General features: G+C 46.9%; 1 protein-coding gene across 5 annotated transcripts; it reads right to left on the reverse strand.

The window, feature by feature from the left end:
• Positions 1 to 1,154: 1,154 nt before the first annotated feature.
• ING4 (inhibitor of growth family member 4) lies at positions 1,155 to 13,745 on the reverse strand. 5 transcript variants are annotated; one of them, XM_007967375.2, is made up of 8 exons: positions 13,626 to 13,745; positions 7,301 to 7,372; positions 3,802 to 3,968; positions 3,508 to 3,622; positions 3,236 to 3,344; positions 2,845 to 2,992; positions 1,896 to 1,957; positions 1,155 to 1,811 (listed from the first exon to the last, which is right to left on the reverse strand). In XM_007967375.2, exons 1-8 carry the CDS (start codon positions 13,660 to 13,662, stop codon positions 1,772 to 1,774), a joined length of 750 nt encoding a protein of 249 aa, XP_007965566.1. In that variant the 5' UTR covers positions 13,663 to 13,745; the 3' UTR covers positions 1,155 to 1,771. The 5 variants fall into 5 exon arrangements, 4 of the variants coding, with proteins under 4 accessions (XP_007965566.1, XP_007965569.1, XP_007965568.1 ...); XM_007967378.3 differs by having other exon boundaries at positions 3,236 to 3,341; positions 3,517 to 3,622; positions 13,626 to 13,738; XM_007967377.3 differs by having other exon boundaries at positions 3,517 to 3,622; positions 13,626 to 13,738.
• Between the last annotated feature and the right edge of the window lie 3,225 nt (positions 13,746 to 16,970).

Raw genomic sequence — 16,970 nt, forward strand, 5'->3', positions numbered from 1 at the left:
TACTAAAAATACAAAAATTACGGCTGCTCTCAGCTCAGTGCAGTGGCTGGGACTACACGCACGTGCCACCATGCCCAGCTAATTTTTTTATTTTTAGTAGAGATGCGGTTTCACCATGTTGGCCAGGATGGTCTCCATCTCTTGACCTCGTGATCTGCCTGCCTTGGCCTCCCAAACTGCTGGGATTACAGGCGTGAGCCACGGCACCCAGGCTGATTTCTTTAAAAAAAAAAAAAAGGTAGGCCAGGCCTGGTGGCTCACACCTGTAATCCCAACACTTTGGGAGACCAAGGCAGGTGGATCACCTGAGGTCAGGAGTTCAAGACTAGCCTGGCCAACATGGCGAAACCCCATCTCTACCAAAAATACAAAAATTAGCTGGGCATGGTTGTGGATACCTGTAATCCCAGCGACTCAAGAGGGTGAGGCAGGAGAACCGCTTGAACCTGGGAGGCAGAGGTTGCAGTGAGCTGAGATCGCACCACTGCACTCCAGCCTGGGTGACAGAGCGACACTCCGTCTCAAAAAAATAAACAGGCTGGGTGCGGTGGCTCACACCTGTAATCCCAGCACTCTGGGTGGCTGATGTGGGCGGATCACCTGAGGTTCAGAGTTCGAGGCCAGCCTGGCCAACATGTTAAAATCCCGTCTCTACTAAAAATACAAAAATTAGCCAGATGTGACGGCACATGCCTATAATCCTAGCTACTTAGGAGGTTGAGGCAGGAGAATCACTTGAACGCGGGAGGCGGAGACTGCAGTGAGCCGAGATCACGCCACTGCACTCCAGGCTGGCGACAGAGTGAGACTTTGCATCAAAGAAAAAAAAAAAGTCAAGCTAATGTATAGTATAGCAGTACACATGTATAGCACAAATACATCATTTATTGGAAATTAAGTGAAAGATGTTTTATGGAGAGAAGATGCACAATTTACAAAGTTTTGGAGACCCCTGGTCTGAGGCCCACCCTCCAGCACCTCTGTCTTTCCCAAGTTGAGAACTTGTGGGTTCTCGGACAGAGGCACCACTCTGGTTTCATGTGGTGTCCTAATTCTGGCATGCCATCCTCTCACATCGTATCCAACCCAGAGGATGCAAAAAGAATGCTCAGCACGTTTACTAAAACAGCGTCTCTACAATAAACACAGCAGGCCAACATGTATAGCTTTTATTTACCTACCCAAGTTCCTTTTACATGTGAGTTATCTGCATCCCACCTTGCCCCCTCCCATTCACAAGGCCAGGATGAATCCTCTTGGCACAGAGGAAGGGGCGCCCCTTCAACTAGGGCCAGAGCCTAGATGACCTGGTGGATCCCCCACCATGAAAAAAGCAGGAAGGGAATGGAGAAGAAAAGTGTTGATCACACCTAGCCCTCACCACAGGAGGAGGGGGAATGAAGAGGTCTGGGGGACTGCCCCCATGCTATGCCCCAGTCCTTAAATACAAAGCAAGGGGAATGAAAAGGACCCTCCCTCTGAAATACAGCACCAACCTCAGCATGGAGGCAAAAGGACAGTGGGCAAGACCACGTCCCTCCGAAGGGAGAGGGCTGAAGGAGAGCACATACCGTTAGTGGCTGCGGCACCCCTCCCTACCAGGGTTTGATGCAGCCTCAGCACCGGGAGTAGGGAGAGGGGAGGAGAAGGGATGACAGTACTGTGCCATCCGCTTCTCCCTGAACCCCTGGCCCCAGCACAGGCATTCCTCTGCCCACTAGCCCAAGTCAGGGGATGTGGAAGAAACTGTGTTGGAATCCAAGGCCCTTATCTATTTCTTCTTCCGTTCTTGAGAGCAGCGTGGGCAAAACCTGGAGAAGGGGAGAGAAAAGTGAGTGAAAGGGAGAACGCCCTTGACCACTCAACTTAGGGACCTTCCCACTCCTGCCACTCACCATTTCCCCCGAGGCTTGGTCGTCAGCCCCACACAGGCAAAATGGAACCACTCAATGGAACACTGGAAGAGGAAGAAAGAAGTAGTAGTTAGGGGCCAGGATGGGCCAGAGGAAGGAGAGAAAGCCCCTCCAGATTCCTTAGGAACATCCTGTCCTTTACTCCATCCTTTTGGAGAATTCTTGGAAGTCCCAAGGCCAACCAGTTCCCACCATCTTCCTTCTATTCTTTTTTTCTTTTTGAGACAGAGTTTCACTCTGTTGCCCAGGCTGGAATGCAATGACATGATCTCAGCTCACCGCAACCTCTGCCTCCCGAGTTCAAGCGATTCTCCTGCCTCAGCCTCCCGAGCAGCTGAGATTACAGGCACATGCTACCATGCCTGGCTAATTTTTGTATTTTTAGTAGAGACGGGGTTTCACTGTGTTGGCCAGGCCAGTCTCGAACTCCTGATCTTAAGTGATCCGTTCACCTTGGCCTCCCAACGTGCTGGGATTACAGGCATGAGCCACAGCACCAGGCTTTCAGGTTTGTTTTTTTTTTTTTTTTTTGAGACAGAGTCTTGCTCTGTTGCCCAGGCTGGAGTGCAGTGGCATGATCTCAGCTCACTGTAACCTGTGCCTCCCAGGTTCAAGCAATTTTCCTGCCTCTTGCCTCAGCCTCCCAAGTAGCTGGGATTACAGTAGTGTGCCACTATGCTCAGCTAATTTTTCCATTTTTAGTTAGAGAAGGGGTTTCACTACGTTGGCCAGGGTGGTCTCAAACTCCTGACCTCACGTGATCGCCTGCCTCAGCCTCCCAAAGTGCTGGGATTTCAGGCAAAAGCTACCACACCCAGCCCATCTTTCTTCTATCCTGAAGTCCCAGTACTCAACTGTGGGATTTTTCCTCTTGTACCCACTCCCTTCATACCCCTCACAACCCCCCATCCTGAGGCAAAATGTTTCTCACATCAGGGTTGTCACAGCCAATCATCTCTCCATAGGAGACCTGGTGACAAAGGCAATAGGTGGGTTCGTTGGGATCCACAGGCATATCCAACACATCAGAGGGGTGGACACTGCCAAAGGTCACTGAGGGCATCCCATACTCAGGACTTCTGCATGCCAAGAGGAAGAGAAAGTGTCATCTGCAGAAAGGGAAGCTAAAGCCTGAGGCTTTCGGAGGTGGCAGGAGATCCTGGTAGGGCAAACGATTTGTGGCTTCTCCAGCAGATACCAAAACGATAAGAAGAGTTCTTGGCGCAGAGATATAGAAAACGGCAGGGGGCGGTGCAGGCTGGGAGTGGGGCACCGGGAGAGAAGAGGATGTCATCTAGCAAAGGGCTCCCTGATACACTCACGTGCGCACGAGCTTTAACTTCTTCTGGGCAGTCTTGGGGGCTTCTTCATCTGAGTTTTTCCCTTTGGAACGAGCACGAGCAGCTTTCTTCTCCTTTTGAGTCCGGCCTTCTAGGGAAGAGGGGGAAAGCCAGAAGGCAGGGAGACAGAAAGATGGGTTAAGTCCTCTTCTCTCCCCCTTTCCAACCTGGTGCTCCACTTCCCACCAGATGAAGAGCTGACTTCTCCCTTTGAATCCTCACCCCACCTCTCACAGCCCCGCCCCCCTCCTCACTCTTTTTGCCTTTGCTGGAAGAGCTGTCATAGTCACTTGACTCAATCTGTTTCTCCTTGAGATCAGCCTCAAAACGGGCCAGGTCTGTGTCCAGCCGCCGAATGTGTTTGTCCACCTGGGTGGAAAGGAAGGAGAAAGGAGAGGTACAAAACTATCTCCAATTAAAGAAAATAGGTTAAGGCAGAGTTTATGGATCTCACAGACCCCAAACAGATCCCAGCATAGTTGAAGGAGGGGTCTAAGACCCTGAGGATTAGATGGGAGGTAGGTGGGGAGCCATGAACAAGGCCATACCATCTCATAGGTCTGCATGGCAAGCTGCACCTTGTCGTCACCAAATTCCTTGCACTTGCCATAGGCTTCCTGGATCTGTTTGAGAAGGGCCAATTTTTCCTCGGAGCTCAGGCTGCGGGCGCTACTCATATACTCAGTGGCCAACTTGTCAATTTCAGCCTTCAGGTCTACAACAGAGACAGAGGCCTGGTCACAATGGCCCCTGAGTGGCTAGGTGAAACACATTTCTTCCTCTTGTTCTTTGCACCTTTTCCATCGACTAGCATAACCTTCCAACTAAAAAGTACTGCATGTTCAGAGGTACTGTGCCATGCACTCAAGTAATGGAACATACTGACAATATTTGCCTTAAAGGTCCGTTCAAGGTGCTGAAAACACTGCTATCATAGTGGGAATTTAAATTATTGAAACACAGCAAGGGATCCTTTGCACACCACATTAATATGAAGTCTATTTTTGTCCATGTTTGAAGATGCTTCTTTGAAGGGCTTGCTGCTTCTTGAATTTTGTCTCAAAAGCCATTGTTTCCTTCTCAAAAACATCCCACAGCAGTTCTGTCTACCGCAAATCAGGCTGAGTCATCTGCTGTTGCTGGTTTCCAAGTCTGTGTATCAATATCCTACATTTTTAAATTATTAGTATTTTTTCTTTTTGACACAGGGTCTCACTCTGTCACCCAGGCTGGAGTGTGGTGGCACGATCATGGCTCACTGCAGCCTCAACTTCCTGAGCTCTGGTGATCCTCCCATCTCAGGCACCACCACGCCTGGCTAATTTTTTCTATTTTTTTGTAGAGACAGGGTTTCTCCACATTACCCAGTCTGGTCTCGAACTCCTGGACTCAAGCAATCTGCCTGCCTCAGCCTCCCAAAGTGCTGGGATCACAGGGGGTAAGCCACCATGCCTGGCCTAATCTATTTATTTTTAGAGGCAGGCACAGGTTCTCTCTTATTTTTGTTGCCTAGACTGGCCTCCAACTCCTGTCCTCAAGTGATTCTATCACTTTGCCTCCTGAGTGGTTGGGTATATCATACAATTTAAAATTAAACCTTACTCCAACATCCATGTAACAATTCTGCTTATCTTTTTTTTTTTTTTTTTTTTGAGACAGGATCTCACTCTATTGCCCAGGTTGGATGGAGTGTAATGGCATGGATCACACTGCAGTCTCGACTTCTGGGTTCAAATGATCCTTCCACCTCAGCCTCTGGAGTAGCTGGGACTATAGGCACATGCCACCACACTCTGATAATTTTTTTAAAAAATTATTTGTAGAAGTCTCACTATATTGCCCAGGCTGGTCTTGAACTTCTGGGCTCAAACAATCCACTTGCCTCAGCCTCCCAAAGTGTTGGGATTATAGGTGTGAGCCACTGCACCCAGGCTGTCCACCCTATTTGGCTCATCATTGCAACTTATTTTATTTTCCATCACTTTTTTTTTCCTGTTTGTCCATCTTAGATATTGTTCCAAACATATTTTTTTTGTTTGAGACGGAGTCTTGCTCTGTTGCCCTGGCTGGAGTGCAGTGGCACGATCTTGGCTCACCTCAACATCTGCCTCCTGGGTTCAAGGAATTCTCGTGCCTCAGTCTCCCAAGTAGCTGGGACTACAGGTGTGTGCCACCATATCTGGCTAATTTTTGTATTTTTAGTAGAGATGTAGTTTCACCATGTTGGCTAGGCTGGTCTCAAAGTTCTGACCTCAAGTGATCTGCCTGCCTTGGCCTCCTAAAGTACTGGTATTACAGGCATAAGCCACCACACCCAGCCTCCCAAATGTTTTATTTTATTATTTATTTATTGATTGATTGATTTTTAGACCAAGTCTCACTGTGTTACTCAGGTTGGAGTGCAGTGGTGTGATTTCAGTTCACTGCAACCTCCACCTCCCAGGTTCAAGTGATTCTCCTGCATCAGCCTCCCGAGTAGCTGGGATTACAGGCATGCGCCACCACACCCGACTAATTTTTGTATTTTTAGTAGAGAGAGGGTTTCACCATGTGGGCCAGGCTGGTCTCAAAACCTGACCTCAGGAGATGCACCTGCCTCTGCCTCCCAAAGTGATGGGATTACAGGTGTGAACCACTGCATCCGGCCCCAAATGTTTTAATATTAGAAGAATGGTAATGTCCCAGGACATTGAGTCTATAGATGTTTACTGATATTTATGTAGGACTCATAAATATGTCAGTTGAAAGAGACAAGTCTGACTCTAACATAGTGCAGCAACAGATAACCAGGAGGATCTGTGAACATACTGTTTATATTCCATTCATTCCAGGCCCTTGGAAGAAGCTGAAAAAGCATATAGTTCCATAATCTCCAACTGGTCTTTCCATGCATGAACTCAAGCGTTACAACTGTATTACAAAAAAAGCAATCTGGTTCTCACCATTCGGCGGGTAGTTCTCAGGGAACTATATCCAGGGTTTTCGATGATGTTCACCTTTTCATGTGTAAACTCAGAGTAACTTAAGACACAGCTTCATGTATCTCAAAACCAGCCTGTTACATCCTTGAATATGGCTACATAGAATGGAAGACAAGACTACAGATCCTTCAGTGGGTACGGGAATAGCTCCAATAGACATCTTTGATTTGAAGAAACCAAGTGAACGCCCCAATGCAGCCAAATTTGCTCAGTGTTCAAGGCTGGAGATGGTATCTAATGCTTCTGTAAGTGTGAATGGTGTAGAGATCCTGATGTCAATTACTACTTTTTTTTTCTTTCCTCTCTTTCTTTTTTCTCTTTTTAAGGACTTCTCATATAGTGAACCTCCCATCTACTAACACATGCTGCAGTCTAAAGTCACACTGGGAGTTTGTGACAGTAACATTAACAAGGCAGAGAAGTAGAAACATTCTAGTCGTCCTAGAAATATATCAAACGTGGAGAGCACAAATGACTCGAGTTGACTTTCTTTAATTCTTCCTTTTTTTTTTTTTTTTTTTTGAGACAGAGTCTTGCTCTGTTGCCCAGGCTGGAGTGCAGTGGCGTGTGGCATGATTTTGGCTCACTACAACCTCCACCTCCCAGGTTCAAACGATTCTCATGTCTCAGCCTCCCGAGTAGCTGGGATTACTGGCACACGCCACCACACCTGGTTAATTTTTGTATTTTTAGTAGAGATGGGATTTCACCATGTGGCCAGGCTGGTCTCAAACTCCTAGCCTTAAGTTATCTGCCAGTCTAGGCCTCCCAAAGTGCTGGGATTACAGGTGTGAGCCACCACGCCTGGCTAATTCTTCTTGAGGAAGATATAAAGAACATAGCATCTTTGAATTCTTGCAGTGTTTTCACAACACTCTATTTGTTATGAAAAAGCCGATACAGAAATGAGGATCATTATCCTGTTTTAAGAATTCCAAGGGCATAAAAAAGGAGAGAGAGAAGTCACAGTTCTCCAGAACATACCAGATGATATGGTAACATCAAGTAGAAAAATAAATGATTACACACACTCATTTTATACCAAAACTTTTTACTCTATACGTACCCTCTGTTCTTTGGTCTAGGTCCCTCATGAGCTGAAAGTTTCTCTGTAATTCAAAGGGAAGGTTTTCAATACCTACGGAAGAGAGAAACAGAGAATCACAGGACTGACTGTGCATAGGCCTTACAGTTCCTTTTAAAGTGCAGTTCAGGCTGGACATGGTGGCTCATGCCTGTAATCCCAGCACTTTGGGAAGCCGAGGGGGTGGATCACTCAAGGCCAGGAGTTCAAGACCAGCCTGGCCAACATGGCGAGACCCCCATCTCTATTAAAAATACAAAAATTAGCCTGGTGTGATGGTGTGCACCTCTAATCCCAGCTACTTGGGAGGCTGAGGCATGAGAATCACTTGAATCCAGGAGGCAGAGGTTGCTATGAGCCGTGATTGAGCCACTGCACTCCAGCCTGGGCGATAGAGCAAGACCCTGCCTCAAAAACAAATGGCCGGGCACGGTGGCTCACACCTGTAATCCCAGCACTTTGGGAGGCCAAGGCAGGCGGATCACGAGATCAGGATATCAAGATCATCCTGGCTAACATGGTGAAACCCCGTCTCTACTAAAAATACAAAAAATTAGCCAGGCGTGGTGGTGGGCGCCTGTAGTCCCAGCTACTCGGGAGGCTGAGGCAGGAGAATGGCAAGAACCCGGGAGGCGGAGCTTGCAGTGAGCCGAGATCGCGCCACTGCACTCCAGCCTGGGCGACAGAGCGAGACTCTGTCTCAAAAAAAAAAAAAAAACACCACCAAACAAACAAAAAATAAAGTGCAGCTCAGTTTTCCTTCCTCTGAACCTCTGGATTTATCTGTGACAGGATTTATCAGTTCTCTCATGACAGGCCATGCTTAACTCTTTCTCTACAAAACCTTTCCATTTTTGCACAGCTATCCCACCCTTTTCGCCTTCAGTGACCTTCCTTTACAAATGCTCTTCCCGTCAGGTGTGGTGGCTCAAACCTGTAATCCCAGCACTTTGGGAGGCTGAGGCAGGTGGATCACGAGGTCAGGAGTTTGAGACCAGCCTGGCCAACATGGCGAAAGCCTGTCTCTAATAAAAATATAAAAATTAGCCAGGTGTGATGGCGCGTACCTGAAATCCCAGCTACTCAGGAGGCTGAGGCAGGAGAATCACTTGAACCTGGGAGGTGGAGGTTGCAGTGGGCCAAGATTGCACCACTGCACTCCAGCCTCTGTCTCAAAAAGAAAAAGAAGAAAAAAAAAAAAAGCTCTTCCCTTTCCTTTCTTTTCCTTTTTTGTTTTTTCAGACAGAGTCTTGCTCTGTTGCCCAGGCTGGAGTACAGTGGCACAATCTTGGCTCACTGCAACTTCTGCCTCCCGGGTTCAAGTGATTCTCCTGCCTCAGCCTCCGGAGTAGCTGGGACTACAGGCGCATGCCACCACACCCGACTAATTTTTGTATTTTTAGTAGACACAGGGTTTCACCATTCTGGCCAGACTGGTCTTGAACTCCTGGCCTCAGGTGATCCTCCTGCCTCGGTCTTCCAAAGTGCTGGGATTACAGACATGAGCCACCGCGCCCGGCCCCTTTCTTTTATTTTCAATCTCTGCCTCCAAGCTCTTTGTCCTCAAATTACAAATAGTCTCCTGGTATCCTCTATTATACACCTAACACTTCCAGTCTACTTCCACATAGCAGCCAGAATGTCCTTTTCAAAAAGTGCAAACCTGGCCAGGCACAGTGGCTCATGTCTATAATCCCAGCACTTTGGGAGGCCCCAGGTGGATGGAACAGCTGAGCTGAGGAGTTCAAGACCGGCCTGGGCAACGTGGTGAAACCCCGTCTCTATCAAAAATACAAAAACTTAGCCAGGCTTGGTGCACACGCCTGTAATCCCAGCTACTTGGGAGGCTGGGGCACGAGAATCCCTTGAACCTGGGAGGTGGAGGTTTCAGTGAGCCAAGATCACACCAATGCACTCCAGCCTGGATGACAGAGCAAGACACTGACTCAAAAAAACAAAAACAAAAACAAAACACAAAAATAAAACATGCAAACCTAATCAAGTCACTCTCCAGCTTATAACCTTCTGGTAACCTCCTACTGCTCTGAAGATGTGCCACACTTTCTGGCCCTCGCTTACCTCACACCAGCCTTAACTCACTCTGTCTCCCTTTGCGCTCTGCTCTGCCCATACTGGCCTCCTCTCACTGACTCAAACTGGCCTCTGCTCCTGCCACTCGGCTTTCCGTTCTCTCTAGTTGGAAGGCGCTGCTTGCTTCTCCTCATCCCATCCACCCCATCCCTCTTGGCCTATTAAATTCCTGTTCGTTCTTCCAAAGTTCAGCTCAAACTCAACTTTCCTAGGCTCTGCGAACTGCCCTAGATCTATGTCAAGGTATTCTATCTACCTTTTTAAAGCACTTATCTAACTGTAATTAAATAAATGTGTAATTAGTTGGCTGGGCGCAGTGGCCCACGCCTGTAATCCAGCACTCTGGAAGGCAGGTGGATCACTCAAGGCGAGGAGTTCAAGACCAGCCTAGGCAACCTGGCAAAACCCCATCTCTACTAGTAATACAAAAATTAGGGCCAGGCATGGTGGCTCACACCTGTAATCCTAGCACTTTGGGAGGCCGAGGAGGGTGGCTCACTTAAAGTCAGGAGTTCAAGACCAGCCTTGCCAACATGGTGAAACCTGTAATCCCAAATATTTGAGAGGCTGAGGCACAAGAATTGCTTAAATCCAGGAGGTGAAGGTTGCAGTGAGCTGAGATTGCACCACTGCACTCCAGCCTGAGCGACAGAGCGAGACTCTATCTCAAAAACAAAACAAAACAAAAATTAGGCCAGGTGCAGTGGCTTACACCTGTAATCCCAACACTTTGGGAGGCTGAGGAGAGTGGATCATGAGGTCAGGAGATAGAGACCATCCTGGCTAACACGGTGAAATCCCGTCTCTACTAAAAATACAAAAAAATTAGCTGAGCATGGTGGCAGGCGCCTGTGGTCCCAGCTACTCAGGAGGCTGAGGCAGGAGAATGGTGTGAACCTGGGAGGCAGAGCTTTCAATGAGCTGAGATCGTGCCACTGCACTCCAGCCTGGGCGACAGCGCGAGATGCCATCTCAAAAAAAAAAAAAAAAAAAAAAAAAAAGAAAATTAGATGGGCATGGTGGCCTGTGCCTGTAGTTCCAGCTACTCGGGAGACTGAGGCAGGACAATTGCTTGAACCAGGGAGGTGGAGGTTGCAGCCTGGGCAAAAGAGCAAGACTGTTTCAAAAAACAAAAAAATAAAAAAATAATAATTGTGTAATTAGTTATTTGGTATCTGTCTCCCCACGCCGAACATGGCTATCATATTCTCTCCTGTTTCCCTAGTGTTTAGAATTATGACTTGCAAAGAGCAAGTACTCAGTAAAATACTTGAATAAATGCATGAATATTTGTCCCCTCAGTACAAGAAAAATCTCTTCCCAAGACTCCACCTAAAACTTTAAAAATGCTTCTACTGGCCAGGCACAGGGGCTCACGCCTCTAATCCCAGCACTCTGGGAGGCCAAGACTGGCAGATCACTTGATCTCAGGAGTTTGAGACCAGCCTGGGCAACATGGCCAGATTCTGTGTCTAAAAAATTAAATACATATTTTAAAAATAAAATGCCTGGCATGGTGGCTCATGCCTGTAATCCCAGCATTTTGGTAGGCCAAGGTGGGTGGATCACCTGAGGTCTGGAGTTCAAGACCAGCCTGGCCAACACAGTGAAACCCTGTCTCTACTAAAAATACAAAAATTATCTGGGTATGGTGGTGGGCACCTGTAGTCCCAGCTACTCAGGAGGCTGAGGCAGGAGAATTGCTTGAACCCAGGAGGCAGAGGTTGCAGTGGGCCAAGATTGCATCATTGTGCTCCAGCCTGGGCGACAGAGCAAGACTCTGTCTCAAAAACAAACAAAAACACCTAAAACAAAATAAATTAAAAAAACCAAAATGCCTCTACTGTTTAAACGTACAACTTCAGGTCTGCTACCACCAGTTCACAAGATTAAGTCACCGTTGATTTACCAAATCTAACGGTGTTATTAAACCTATCCTAAAAAATATCTCTGCAGCAGTTGGCATGATCTTTTCTCCTCTAACTTTCTTTTCTTTTCTTTTGAGGTGCAGTATCACTCTTGTCACCCAGGCTGGAGTGCAATGGCACAATCTCGGGTTCAAAGGATTCTTGTGCCCCAGCCTCCCAAGTAGCTGGGATTACAGGCGCCTGCCAACATGCCCAGCTAATTTTTGTATTTTTAGTAAAGACGGTTTCACCATGTTAGCTAGGCTGGTCTTGAACTCCTGACCTCAGGTGATCCACTCATCTCAGCCTCACAATGTGCTAGGATTACAGGCGTGAGCCACCACTTCCAGCCTTTTTGTTTTTGTTTTGAGACGGAGTCTCACTCTGTTGCTCAGGCTGGAATGCAGTGGCGCGAACTCGGCTCACTGCAACCTCCGCCTCCCAGGTTCAAGCGATTCTCCTGCCTCAGCCTCCTGAGTAGCTGGGACTACAGGTGCCCGTCACCACGCCCAACTAATTTTTTTGTATTTTTAGTAGAGACGGGGTTTCACCGTGTTAGCCAGGCTGGTCTCCATCTCCTGACCTCGTGATCCGCCCGCCTCGGCCTCCCAAAGTGCTGGGATTACAGGTGTGAGCCACCTCGCCTGGCCACAAGTTTTTATTTATTTTTTTTATTTTTATTTTTTAGAAGGACACGGAGTCTCTCTCTGTCGCCCAGGCTGGAGTGCAGTGGTATGATCTTGGCTCGCTGCAATCTTCACCTCCTGGGTTCAAGTGATTCTCCTGACTCAGCCTCCCAAGTAGCTGGGATTACAGTCACATGCTACCATGCCCAGATAAATTTTTTTTTTTTAAATAGAGATTGGTTTCACCATGTTGGCCAGGCTGGTTTCAAACTCCTGACCTCAAGTGATCTGCCCACCTTGGCCACCCAAAGTGCTGGGATTACAAGCATAAGATTCTGTGCCCAGCCTGTCTACCTCACTTTCTAAGCAGGAAGAAGCCACCTTAGATTCTTCCTTCTCTCTCAACCACTCAGTCAGTCAGTCCTTTCATATTTAACTCCTAAATACTTCCATAACTCCCTAAAATCAGGTTCTTATCTCTGTCCTGGAATGTTATCACTAATTGATCTCTGTTATCAGTTATATCATGCTTCAATTTACCATGTATTAGTAATTTTCATTTATAAAAATCACATTGTACTTTAAAATACAAACTTCTTAGTTTGGCTTAAAAGACTTTGTCCAATCTAGCCTCAGCTTCTTTCTCCAGTCTCGTTTCTCAATTTCTTACCTTAGAGTCATAAATATCAAATACGCTGACCTCTGAGTCATAAATATCAAACACCCTTGACTTTGCCACAAACCTATCACAGTACTTTTGCAGACACTTTCCCCAATCTAGAATTCCCTTTTTCTCTCCTCACTGGCAAGCAACCTTCAAGACCCTATTCAAACATCACCTCCTCTGTAAACCTTTTCCTACATCGCCAGGTAATTACCCCCCTTCTCTCCAGTGTTGCCTACCAAATGTCCTTTTTAATGGATTTCCATTATTTCACTTGTCACAGTGTTTTACAATTACTTGCAGAATCTGTTTCCTTCTAGATCGAGAGCTTCTTGAGGGCAGGTGCCTTGTCTTACCCATTTTTCTATCCCTAGTGCCTGCCATTATGTCTGACCCATGGTAGGAACTCAACAAATATTTGTTGAATAAATGACTCCGGGCCCTAAAACAAATGTAAGCGCATAGGGCGACAGGTTTTGTGCAGGGGTGGTTTACATAAATGGCATAACACCAGATTTTCATTTGATGGGAATCAGATCTTTACTCCATGAAGAGAAGCGTTCCGGCTCATCATCTGACAGTGGTCACTCACCACCACCACTCTCAACCCCACGAGAAGCCACTTCTGAGGAAGAATGGGGTGGAGGAGAGGTCTTCACCGCTGCTCCAAATGGCAGTGGGTGATAACGATTCTGAACGACTATAGGAAAAAAATCTACCCTGAGGCTGGAGACGCTGGAGAATGGGGGCAGCAATTATCTTCCCGGCCATGCACACTAGCCCTTCAAGACGCGTCCCTAACCCCCACACCGCAGCCCCTCCCTCGTCTACCCCCAACAGCGGGGCCTCGATCCTGCTGCCCCGCCCCCTCTTTCTCCGCACCCTCCAATATTTCCTGCCACAGAACCCCCGCACAATTGTAACCTTCTCGTCACTGGGACTTAAGGGCTACAGATCCTCTCATCCCTGATCCCAGCACCACTCTACAGCCCCGACCCCCACCTCCAGCCTGCTCTTACTGTCCAGATAATGTTCCAAATACATCCCCGCAGCCATCTCGAAGCAAAACAAAGCAACTTCCGATCCGCCCCGGAAGTGACTATAACGCGACAGGGTCCGAAGCCATTTTGGGGCTAAAGCCTTTCCGCCCTTAAAAGGAGAACTTCCGCCCTTACTAAGTTACCGCCGGTACGCATCCGCCCGACGCTGAAACTTTTCCTTTTGCATGGTAGCCACGACCGCCCATAGTGAGGCAGCTGTAGCCCGCTTCCGCCCTTACAGAGACCCCAGGACGCGACCGAGACAGGTATGACGTCACTGAAGGTCGCCATTTTGCATTCTCGAGCAAACTTTTTTCCCTCCAAAACGGGAATGTATGGCAATCGGTTCAGGGGTAACTGTTCACTTTAGGCTTATATTGCGTAAACATCCCTTCTCAGCGACTGGAAGATACAGCTTTTTTTCCCTCTTTGCAGAATATGACTTTTTTCAAGCCAGTTAGTTTCTTAAGGAAGTTGGGGAAGAGTATCAAGCCTTGAGAGATTTAAACCCTTTGCATTTCTTTTCACTCACACAAACACCATCTCCCCCAGCATTATTTTTTTAGCTTGAGAAGGATTATCAACTTTCTACTTATAAATACAAATAATGACAATAATGCTATAATTCTGCACATTTTTTGTCAGACCTCCTGTACTTCACACTCGAATACTTTCACATATAAAATATTTCTTCTGACGTTGCCCTCTTGCAACTTTTTTTTTTTTTTTTTTGAGATAGAATTTTCACTCTTGTTGCCCAGGCTGGAGTGCAATGGCGTGATCATGGCTCTCAGCAACCTCCACCTCCCAGGTTCAAGCGATTCTCCTGCCTCAGCCTCCCGTGTAGCTGGGATTACAGGCATGCACCATCACGGCTGGCTAATTTTGTATTTTTAGTAGAGACGGGGTTTCTCCATGTTGGTCAGGCTGGTCTTGAAATCCCGACCTCAGGCGATCTGCCCTCCTCAGCCTCTCAAAGTGCTGGGATTACAGGCGTGAGCCACTGTGCCTGGCACCTCTTGCTACTCCCTAAGGGGGAAACCTCATGTTTTTGTTTTCCTTGTTTATATGTGATGTTAGCATCATAATTCTGAAGGGGTCGAGTGATGCAGCACTATCACTACAGGGCTAGTTGGCTAGCTAGTTGCCAGCCATCACTCTAGTTAGCTATGGTAGAGTGATTTCTATGGTTTTCATCAGAATGGAAAGCAGTCAAGGGCATGAGAGGCTGCCAACACACTAGGCAAATAGAACTCAAAGGCCATAACCTAATAGTGGTGTTAGTAAGATAGTATCTTAGAGATAGCTGCCACCCCTCACGCCTTTCATACCCTCACACATCCTTCATAAGAATTATCAATGTCTTATGTCAAGTTTTTAATGAGACAGACTTTCAGACATGTAATTTCTACCAAATACATGAAGAAGAACTTCCAACCCGGGGCGGATTGGAAGTTGCTTTGTTTTGCTTTGAGATGGCTGCAGGGATGTATTTGAAACATTATCTGGACAGTAATAGCAGGCTAGAGAAAGGGGTCAGGGGCTGTAGAGTGGTGGGGGTATCAGGGCTGAGAGGATCTGTAGTCCGTAAACCCCAGGTTTACTAGTGTGCAGGTAGTAAGATACAGCAATAGAATCCAGGAAATTTTGCTCTCATTACAAGAGTCATGCTTTTCGGTAATTTAATCTCTGTGCCTGTTTTACTATACAGTGAGAATACTAACTACCTCATAGGGTTGTTGCAGTAAGTTTTAATACTGGTGAAGTTAGGGCCATTAGAGCCTTTTCAAGAGCTGTTGAGAGTGGGAGGAAAAAGCAGTAAATATCCAGGGAGCTAAGAAACACTGGCATATTTGGTCATATGTGATACATTCATTGGTATTACACAACATATTGATAGACCACCTTAGGTGCCCACACAGGATATCTAGCACTAAATTAAGTGTGCTTTATTTATCCCAGCCCAACTAGGCAACAAGTACTATTGGCCAGCAGTCCCAGAGAACCACCAGTTCTCGGGATGTGGGAGCTTGGTCACAACTTTCACGACTTTTTCAGTGCTTAAAGCAAGGTTTTCTTTTTTTTTTCCCCCAGACAGAATCTCACTCTGTGGCCCGGCCTGGAGTGCAGTGGTGTGATCCCAGATCACTGCAACCTCTGCCTCCCAGGTTCAAGTGATTCTTCTGCCTCAGCCTGTAGCTGGGACTACAGGCGTGTGCCACTACACCTGGCTAATTTTTGTATTTTTATTTTTTTTGAGACAGTCTCACTCTGTTGCCCAGGCTGGAGTGCAGTGGCATGATCTTGGCTCACTGCAACCTCTGCCTCCTGGGTTCAAAAGATCCTCCTGCTTCAGCCTGAGTAGCTGGGATTGTAGATGCCCACCACTATGCCCAGATCATTTTTTTTTGTATTTTTAGTAGAGATGGGGTTTCACCATAATGGCCAGGCTGGTCTTGAACTCCTGACCTCAAGTCATCTGCCTGCCTCGGCCTCCCAAAATGCTGGGATTACAGGTGTGAGCCACCGCACCCAGCCTTAAAGCAAGCTTCTTAGTTCTCAAAAAAGGTATCTTGAGAGTTATCTAGTCCAATCCCTTCACTAACAGTTGAAGCAGCACCCTGGTCAACACTGGTTGATGGTAGGCAAAGGGCTTAAGTCCAGGTTTCATGACCACATTCTACTCCACAGTACTACAGCTCTCCTGCATAAACCAATCTTGCACCCCTTAACCGGTTATGATTTCCACAAGTCAATAAACATACATATGGATACACTGCCAACTGCAAGCCCCTCTTCCAGACTCAGGCAGGAGTGTGGATCCTTCCAAGAGGCTTCCATTTTTCTTCCATAGGGAGCTGAGCTGTTGGGTTAACACATAACCAAAGCCTTGCTCTCACCTATTTAGGAAATGCAATCCCCCATGACAGAATGCGTATGTAGAAGTCCTCATCAACCAGGATTCACTGGAGACATCATGAAACTGTACCCTTCCATGACTGGAGAACTGCACACATGGGACATCATCACACAAGCACTCGTTCATCACACACACACTCTGCTATTAATCAGTTTATAAATACTATTCTTGGACATCTCCCCAAATGCCTTTTCCACATGCTCGCTCACATCAGTAGCTCCACTGCCTCTGATCCTTTTACATGAATTTATTTCTATACAATGTTCTAAAAACACCCCTTGGTTTGTACATAAGGTTTTTTCTTTTTTTTTTTCTTCATTTTTAGATTGCTTTATAACAACTGGTTTCCTGATTTTTTTTTTTAAATTTCCTTTTCTCTGAAATCTGCCATGATTAAAAAAAAA

The sequence above is a fragment of the Chlorocebus sabaeus genome, chromosome 11 (assembly GCF_047675955.1).
Source record: "Chlorocebus sabaeus isolate Y175 chromosome 11, mChlSab1.0.hap1, whole genome shotgun sequence".
Taxonomy (NCBI): Eukaryota; Metazoa; Chordata; class Mammalia; order Primates; family Cercopithecidae; genus Chlorocebus; species Chlorocebus sabaeus.